At 40.7% G+C, this 10,154-nt stretch overlaps 1 protein-coding gene across 4 annotated transcripts in view; it reads left to right on the forward strand.

Moving 5' to 3' along the window:
• B3glct (beta 3-glucosyltransferase) overlaps positions 1–10,154 on the forward strand; it is a 107,778-nt gene that overhangs the window by 87,773 nt on the left and 9,851 nt on the right. For all 4 annotated transcript variants that reach the window (XM_048800787.1, XM_015484190.2, XM_048800788.1 and 1 more), the window contains exon 14: positions 5,669–5,813. In XM_048800787.1, the coding sequence (XP_048656744.1) occupies positions 5,669–5,813 (145 nt within the window). The remainder of the gene's footprint in view (positions 1–5,668; positions 5,814–10,154) is intronic.

The raw sequence follows: 10,154 nt of genomic DNA on the forward strand, positions 1-10,154 counted from the left end.
CAGAAGGCACTAGCAACGGGAAATGGGGGCCCAGGGAAGTCAAGGAGGGTTGACCTTTTTGTTAAAAAAGGGTTTAAGCTGTTTTCAGCCACACAGTGATGTGTGTAGCTTTCTGGGTAAGGTATTAGGTCCAATTAAGGATGAGGGCATGACATCCATTGAGCAAGAACTTGTCACTTTTGGAAGGGTCCTGCTGTCTGTACATGGGTTTATATATTTTGTAGCTCAGTAATATTCATATACTCTTAACAAAGAATTGCCTTTTTGTGTGATTTCTGAGAGCACGTGGTTTCGTTGTCCTTCTTGCTTACTGGATTTAACTGTTATTTGTGGGACCAGCACTTGAGACCTTCTGAAACCTCATTTTATGTTACCTAACCAGTGTGGTCTTTTATGATGCCTGGGGGGGTGGTGCTTATTCACTCCACTAGCCGAGTATGTGCCAAGCACTGGCCACGCATAGATGAGAGCCCCACCGCACATCCCATGCTGGAGGCAGATACTTTGCATAATTGCCACTACTCCCTTTCTCTTGTCTGTGACAGGCTCTGATAGGCCACCAAGGTAGCCCTTTTAACCTTTTCTGTGTTCAGCCTCTACTTACCTGGCTGGTGGATATTTCCCGCCACCTCTTGTTTTCCTACCTTGTAACCTCTTCCCCTCATAAGGCATCTTCCTCATTCACTTTGGAACATTGCGGGCATTCTCTACTCTTGCTACCTGCATTTCCTCAGCTCCTTACTCACCCTTCTGCCTAATTCACCTTGTCAAGGTCTCATGGAACCACACAGTGGTCAAATCAAATGAATCCTTTCCAGTCTTCATCTGTATTTTCCCCTGAGCAGCCTTTGACAGATCTCACAGTTTACTTAAACACTTCTTTCTCTTGCTTTCCAGAGCACCATCCGGACCTTTTCCATTACTGTCTTTCTGGTCAGACCGTCTCAGTTCTTTTTGTCTGTCCATTTAAAGTCTGTCTTTCTCAGCCATCTTTTCTAATTTCCCTTCTCTTCTCCCTCTACATTCTTCCAGAGTGATTTTATCCGCCCCCATGTACCCAGATCCCTGTCTCCAGCCCAGGATTCTCTCCCACTCCTGATGCATACATCCGCCTACCAAAGGACACCTCCACTTGGTGATTCACAGGCACATCACCTCCCATGCTGAACTCATCTTTATGACATTAGCTCCTAACCTGGCCCCTTTCCATTGGCCCTCTCTCAGGGAAGGCATTAAGAAGTGCAATTTCCTATCCTAGAGACTGCAAGGCAGCTGTCTCCCCTTCTCTTTATCTTTCCCACTCTCTGGCCGTGGACTGAATTCCTGAGTCGTGTCAGTTTATCTCCTGAATCTCTCTCCCTTCAGTACTTCTCTTCACCTCCTCCACCATCATGGCTTCTACCCTCTCTGCTCGGGCTTCCTGCTCTCCCTCTTTCTTGTGTTCATCCATCCCACGTGGTTATGCACACTGTAGTTAGAGAGCCCATTCTAAAAAGCAGATCTCATCCTATCTCCCCTGCTCCCAAGCCATCGGCTGCTTCTCCTCACCTTATCTTCCCCCAAAGACACGAACCCATTTTTTTAACATCTGGCATCTAAGACAAGGAGACGACCAATCACATTTCACCAAGAGTCAAGCTGGTCTTGGATGAGGCCTCAGTTTTGACCACCTAGAGATCACCTAAGCCGCAGACTCCTGGGTGCTGCTGAGCCCTCTGCAGCCGGGCTAAAGGTTCCAGCAGGGCCTGTCTTCCACCTGCAGGCCCCGGTCACCCCTGAAAGCTACTTGGCCCCTGCTCATCTGGTGGAGATTCCGCTCTAGAAATTTGTTCATCAATTTCCTCGTTTCCAGCTCTCTTCAAAAATTCCATAAATGAGTCTGATTTTTACTTTATTTAAAATAGTTTCGATGTATGAACGCAGGGTGAAAATCTCTTGCATCCTTTTATATCCTGAGTGGACCTAGAACTTTCACCCTCACCTGTAGGACAAAACCTGACCAAGGCTCCCAAGGCCCCATCTGGTCTTGGCAGATGTATTGCCATCCTGGCTCTCAGCCTGAAGAATTCATGTGGAACTTATTGCTCTTTCTCAGGAACACTGTCTTCCCCTGCCCCCCTACCAAATATGGCATCTGTGGGTCTCTATAGTTCCAGCTTTCTGTCTGCCTAATTCCTTTTCATTCTTTTGGACTCAATCTAGCTGTTATTTATCTACACCTAGAAGCCTGTAACCCAGCTTAGCCCCTGAAATCTGGGCTTAATGCCTTTCTAATGTACTTTCATAGCATATTATATAAACCGTTATCATTTAATTGTCTATTTACATTCCTATTTTCTACTTAAATAAGAATTATTTGCAGGTAGCACCTGTGTCTTATTTCTCATTATATCCCCACTTCAGAGCAGAGGGGCTCGTTTTTGACAAGGTACGGTGAATAAATGGATAAACAAACCACGAAAACCGGGCATTTGGTTTTTACCTAAGCAACATGACGCATGGTGTATTTGGGTTTTTAAAGTACTTTTATACTTTTATACAGAAACATTCTTCATGAGATTGCTTCTTCTGCCAACCTTTGACAAAAGTTGCCTATACAATGTGATATAGTTCCTCCAGCACTACAGTAGGATTTACTGATGTTCTAGATGGAGAACCAATGTACTTTTTTTTTTGCAATAGTAAGTCAGGATCAGTGGTTAGGAAAATCTGTTCATAGACAGTAACAGCATTTTTAAATAATGAAATATAGAGCAGAATAGAATAAAATGGTATCGGAGAGCATCCTGTGTTGTAGGTTGTTGTCTTGTGAAATGTTTGTTTCACTTCTATTCTCTCTCTCTCTCATGCACACAACACACACACACACACACACACAAATGGTTGCAGTGTGAATTTCTGGTTTTCTAATTATGTTACCATCAAGTACGTTCTTGACAATCACACCCTCGAGCACTACCCCCTCTACCTCCCTTCCCCATCCCAGGCCCCGCATGGCAGGGCAGGTCAGAGGCGTGGACTTCAGTGAAGTGTGTGTGTGTTCTGTGTTTGGAAGGTATGACCTTTATAGTGTTTGAATGCAAGTGTCTCCTTTTTCCTTTCTTTGTTTGCTCTGTGGGAGTTTGGCTATTTGGAGAAAATGAGTCAAGTGGCTCTTTTCTTTTTTGAACATGTTTGTTTATATATATATGAGTTTGGGCAGGAAGCTGTGCCTGGGGAGGTCATAACCTCTTGGAAAAATGACTTCACCCTTGGAAGAGGCCATAGGCAGTGTTACCCAGAGACATCCGTGACCTGCCCATCTGCTGGAGGCTGGAAGGCAGTTGTGGTCTTGATGCGTGTCATCTTCTGTGTGTGCTCTTCTATATCTACGGGCATGATGTTTTTGGGTGCGCTCTCGCCTCCCATTTCATTTTTTCTCATTTTTAAAATTCATGGATTATGTAGTAGAGGCAATGGAACCATTTACCTTGCAGCTTTTCTTGCCTTCCCCACCCCCTTCAGGGCTGGGGATTGAACCCAGGGCCTCCTGGTGTCAGGCAAGCACTCTATCACTGAGCCACATCCCCAGCCCTTAATCTTGTAGCTTTTTAACATCTTCTTAGTATTTAAAAGGTGGTAGATAGAGCAGACTGGTGTTCTTTTCTACCATCCTATGATTGGTAATTTCTCCTTTGGGGAGTCAAGTTGGCTTGGAAAGAACTCAGGAGCTTACTAATAATTCAATATTATTAAAGGCCCATGTGCACATAGCTGATGTGAATAATTAATGTGAAGCTGTTCCAAGTGAGTAGGCAAAAGCACAAACTAATAAGAAATTTCACGCTGACAGTTTATCTTCCTGTGAAGCTGGTTTTTCAGAGAGCAGACCAGAATCAAAGGCTGTCTTTTTCTTTCTCATCCTACCAGGAGCTGGCAAAATTAAAAAAGAAAGCATTGTTCACTGTGTTCTGTCAGCGCATCCCCCACACAGGCCATTTCCCTGGGGTGGGTAGGTTGAGGCCAACCTGGGGGACTTGGCACAGGTGTTTGACTCAGCCCCAAAGATATGTGACCTGGGAGGTGTTCACTGGTGGACAGTAGACTTTCCAAGAGAAAGGGCATTTCTGGTGGGTTTTCAAAGTTGCAGTTTACCTTTCTGTGTGATTGAATATTTCTTCTTTCTAAACACTTGTATTTCCCTGTACCATCTAAAATAAAGAACTTCTGTTGTCTTGAGTAAGTCCCATGCCATTGTGACATCTGGTATCTTGCAAGGGCAAGGGACAAGTGTTCTGTGTGGTTGCTTCCTCAGTACTTGGTCTCAGGTATGAAACTGCATTGTACTGGTCTCAGATCGCTGTGGAAACTTCATTTTTGAATCGGATTGTATTCCAATCTGTCCCTTTTTTCCCTTCCTACCAGACTGACTCAGAACTCTTCCTCCGGGAAGATCTGTGCAAAGGCAGCTTTGTTCTCTCTTGTTTGCTACATCAAACTTAATAAAAGTTTGAGTGCCTACTACATGTGTGCAAGGCCGTATGTTTGGCTTTGGAATGTGTGCATGAATTTTAGGTAGTTTTGCCTTGGAGAAAGTCTTCAGTGATTGGGAATAAACTTGTGAACCATATTAATCCCTTTAGACCTGTCAGCTTTGGGGCTATTCCGAATCTGAAAAGATTACTATTATAGGATCAGAATGGAAACCAGAAACCAATCAATATTTTAAAAGAAGAGAATTTATTGTGGGAACTTGGTACCAAACTGTTAGAATGGGCCAGAGGGCTAAAAGAGAGCTGGTGGTTTTCCCTAGAGATTAGTAGCTGTAGAAAACTGCTATTGCCCCTAAGGCTGGAGGAGCAGAGAAAACTATTTGCTGGGCCCATTTCTGCAGCGTTGCTATAACTGTTGCCACTGTTGAATCACCACCTTGCATAAGAGCCAGGCCCAAGGACTGGCACCCTGCATATCTCCAGAGCACGCAGCTGCCCCTGCTGCCTGCCTCTGCTGCTGAGACCAGAACCAGGAGCAGATGGTCTCTGCTAGTATTGGGCCCATTGTTGTCTGTCAAAAGCAGGACTTAGACGGCAAGGGAGGCTGGAAAGGGATATTTCAAAATATTTTAGCAAGAGCACAGAAAGACTGGAATGAGGCTTGAGTTCCACCAGGATGCCTGTTTTTTTTTTTTTTTCCCTCTATTTCTCCCTCCATCACCTTAAAGAAGCTTCTGTAAAATAGAATCGCTGGTACAATGATGGTTTTTGTTTTTTAAATCACATTTTATCTCCTTGTTAGTCATGACATGTGAGTAAGATTCAGTGTTTCTGAGTCCATCTCTCTGATGGGAACATTGGCAGAGTTTGTTATTCGTCTCACTGAGGATTTTGAAATTCCAGGACTATTCTAATATTCCAAATGTCATACTAAAACAAGAACATTACCTAGTGTGAGTTTGCAGAAATACACCTAAAGTCACCTAGTAGGTAGATAAACATCTCTTAGAAGTGATTTTGCTTTTCACAGAAGACACAGAAACATTTTCCCAAAGTCACTACTAAATGGAAGTCAGCTGATCCCCGTCTCGTGCCTTCCCCAGCAGTGTGGCTCTGAAGCAGAGTTCTCTGTTGAGATTGATGGGCTCCGTGGAGTTGCTCTAACCCACTTCTCTGTCTGCTCTGGCTCCCACTAGCATGGTCTTCAGCCGGGAAGCCATCAGGAGACTTCTCGCCAGCAAATGCCGATGCCACAGCATTGACTCTCCTGACGACATGGTCCTGGGCATGTGCTTTAGTGGGCTGGGCATCCCTATGATACACAGCCCCCTCTTCCATCAGGTGAGACCATGGGTTTTATTCTTACAGGGGGAAGGGGGAATTTCCCTCCCATTTAAGGGCTCTGCTCCTTTCTCTTCTTATATTTTGGAAATGATCTTAAGAACTATATTGACAGGCCCCAGGGGACATTCTTAACGAATCTTGTGTCCTCCGTGAATGCTATGAAGATGGAAAGCAAATACATCTAGGAACCCAAATGGTGCGGGGCTAGTGTCTTTGTGTGTAGGACCTGGCAAAAGCTTCTCTCTCTCTCTCTCTTTGTTTTCAGTTAAAACAAATTGATGACATTTAAAAAATTTTGGATATTATCTAAAAATATATAGGACTGACCTAATTTTGTCCTAGTGGTCACCAACTGTGTGTAGTTCTATACTATCCACCTTGCTTTGATTTAACCAGGACTTCTCCCTTTTGATTGTCATTAAACCAACTGGCTAACATCTATTAATTTCCAATATGCTACCTGAATATATTTTGAGGGCTACAGAAAAGAAAAGATGATATTTATCAGGCATGATTAGTGGTTATAGCGTCACCATATGCATTTTGGGGTTGGAGAAAGGAATCCTTCTGCATTGTTTTTAGTACTATTTCATGAATCTAGTCAGTGAATGTCCTTCTATTCTAAGACTAATAGCAGGTGTACATAAACTAAAAATAACCATAGATCTATACCCATCTAATGTACTCCTTCAAGAAATTCAAAGCCTTTTGAAATCTGAATGTCTTTTAAGTGCCCTTCCTTACATCGAAAATATATTCTTCATGCTTTATTTAATAACTAGGAGGAAATGCTATCATAGTAATTTAGAAAATGGAGCATGAGAAAAACAACACTATAGAAAACAACTTGAACAAAGCAAAGAAAGTGTTGCATTATCAAGAAAGGCAGACTCCATTTCTGTGTCCTTGAGACAGTAAGGGAGGATAAAAGTAGACCTTTACTAAAAAGAAATTCATGGTAAACCTCCTTGCTGGTACCAGTATGAAGGCACTTATCCATCCTCAAGAAGTCTGACCCATTTTAAGCCAATGAATTGTGTTCTGATGACTCAGAAAAGCAAGATATTCTCTGTCTCTTCCTCTTTTGCTTTATCTCATGATGTTTCACTCATAGAAAAGGAAGGTTAATTAAATCTGCTGGTGTATAAGGAAAGTAATTTGTCAAGGTTATATAGTGTGACAGGTCTTAGATTGTTAGGGTCACTTTTTCTCTTAGGAAAGAACACATTAGTATATAAACTAATAAGGAGAAAAGAGAGAAGGAAAACAATCTAATCCTTAAGCAAAAGTCCTTTGAAGGTAATTAAAAAAAAGTTTGTTTTTTTCCTTCACTTTAAAACCCTTCTCTAAATCACATAATCAATTTTAAACCTTTCCAAAATCATAAAATATGTTTAAAACCTACCCTCCCCCAAAGAGAGTGCTGTGTCTTCCAATCCTTAAGCCTCTTTTAGATTCTGACATGATTTGGACAGTACTTTCAGTTTGTAATGTTTGAACACAGATCCAAACAGCTCTTTTATTCATATTGACAGTGACATAAGAGGCAAAGTAATAAAGTCTAAGAGTGCTGATGAGTCAGAGGGAGAGAGATTATTTGGAAACAGCCTGGCACTGTTGCCTGGGCCATATTCCTTCTGTTTCCAGTCAGGGGATATAACCGTGAAATCGTAGATTTAGAAGGGGACTCCAAGGGATGTCTCGTACATCCATTCAGTAAAAGCGAAGTATCTAGAGTGCATGGTTTTGTTCTTCCAAAATTATATGCCACTAATGGATCTGGTGGTGTCAATGGTATTGAATTCCCTGCACAAAGTACAAGCAAGCTGGACAAAATTGTCAAAATAACGATTTCAAGCCTCTGGAAATCAAATAAAGGCTAACAATAAATTGAGAAACATTGATTTCTGAAAAATTGCTACACTTCAAGGTAAGAACAGTAGATCTGAGGCTTTCTTGCCTGAAACCACTACCATCCTCAAGTCCTCCCCAGCCCCTTAACTTAGTTAGAACAGCAGATTTACCAGAATGGAACTGGATGGAATAAACAACACTTTGCTGCCAGAGGGGAGGGACTTGATTGGGGAAGGGGAGATGAACACCCACGGATATATCAGCTAAAAATGTTAATGTTGGTAGGAAACAAACAAAAACAATCTGCATCTTTACTGGTCTGAAGTTGCAGTCTGAGTTAAGGTGAGGGTGTATTAGCCAGAAATGTGACATCTTATGCCCTAGAAATAAGAGTAGCTACATGGTTAGGTAAACTCTTCACACTTATCCCTAGCCCGTTTGAAAACTATGCAAATGTGTAAGAGTTGAGTCCAGCAGAAAGCAAAGTCAAGGCATGTTTGAAAACTGGCTGAAGCTGTAGATTGCTTTCCAGCCCACACACAGATGGAAGCCCTGCAGACTGGAGATGTTTAAGCACAACTTCTGTGTATATGTTAGTCCAACTAAGTTATTCAGGGGCAGAGATGACTTGATTCAGGCCAGGTCAAAACTAAAAGTAAGAACTCTAACTAATCAGCATTTGTACATGATAGGGAGAAAGAGCCCATAGTATAAGTCCACGCAAGTTACTTTAAAAGGAAAGCAATAAAAATGAATCAGATTTGTGGGTTGATATAATACACTATCTAAAATTACCAGTTTTGATCAAATAATCCTGAGACATACAAAGAAACATCATCGGGGAAAATGCAATGAATAGAAACTAACTCTTGAGTAGGGCCAGATGTTGGATTTGATAAGTGAATACTTCAGAGCACTAATAAAAATATAGTCACAGAATTAAAGGAAACTCTGCTCAAAGAACTAAAGACAAATATGATGACAACGATAATAAATAGGGATTCTTTTTAAAATACCTTTATTTTGTTTATTTGTTTATTTTTGTGTGGTGCTGAGGATCAAACCCAGTGCCTCATGCATGTGAGCCAAGCATTCTACCACTGAGCCACAAGCCCAGCCTAAATAGGGATTCTTAATAGAAAAAAAATAGAAATCATAGACCCCAACGAAGTCTATAAGTACAAAATCCAATAACTGAAATTAGAAATCATATAGCTGAATTTAACAGTACATTTGAGATGGCAGAAGAAAAATCTCAGTGAATTCGATGAACGATCAATAGAAATTACCTAATCTAAAGGAAACTGAGGACAAAAATCTGTAGAAAAATGAACAGACCTCCTAGACATATTGAGCCACAGAGTGCACCAACATTCACTTGAGGGCAGTCCTGGAGAGAGATGGTAGGGAAAATGGGACCACAAAAATTTCTTTTTAAGAAATAACTGTTGAAACTTTCTAAACGTAGTAAGAAAGAACTTGTGGAGCCAACAAATTCCAAAAAAGGGTAATAATGAAAAGAATCACATGTCAAACTTTGAAAAGACCAAAACAAATAGAAAATCTTGAGAGCAACAAACTGATCATCATGAAGAGCGGAACAAATATGATGATTAGATGGGTTCTCATAAATAATGAGTCAAAAAGAAAAAAACAACAACTGTCAATCAATCATTTTCTATTCAGTGAAATTATGCTTCCAAATGAAAGTGAAATAAAGACATTCTCAGATGAACAAAAAAAGATTTCTTTTGCTAGTACACATTCCCTACAAGAATGAGATGGAAAAGTCCTTAATTAGAATTATTTGTATTAATCTGATAAGTTAGATGCATGTTGTCCCTGGAGCAACCTCTAAGAACCACCATTTGACCCAGTTATCCCACTCCTTGGTACAATGTAAAATTGTGTGAAGTTAAACATACACCTGTGGAATAGGATAAAGATTCTAGAAATAAGCCCTCCCATTGATGTAAACTGATTTTTATCCAGGGCATTTCAGTGGTGGAAAGAAACAAATGGTGCTGGAACAATTATATATCAATATACCATGAGAAAACTTTGAATCTTGCCTTATACCATGCACAAAAAATTAATTCAAAATGGGTGAGAGTTTACAATGTGGGAAGTAAAGCTTAAACTTTTAGAAAGTTAGGGATAATTTGCTGTGACCTGAATTTAGGCAAGGATTTCTTATTAAAATTAAAAGTATGACCCAAAAAGGAAGAATTAATAAGTCAAACTTCATATAACCTTTATTCCTTAAGAGATATTGGAAAAACCAAACCAAACCACAGTGTAGGATAAAATATTTACAAATTATATATCTGATAGGGGACACGGGTCTAGAATATAATGTCCATTTACAACTCAATGAGAAATGAAATCTTTTAGTTTGGAGTGGGAAAAAAAAAATTGAATGAACATTTCACTAAAGAAGATGAGTGAATGACTAATGAGCAAAAAAAAAAAAAAAAATTCTTA

This window comes from Marmota marmota, unplaced genomic scaffold, assembly GCF_001458135.2.
Source record: "Marmota marmota marmota unplaced genomic scaffold, marMar, whole genome shotgun sequence".
Lineage (NCBI taxonomy): Eukaryota > Metazoa > Chordata > Mammalia > Rodentia > Sciuridae > Marmota > Marmota marmota.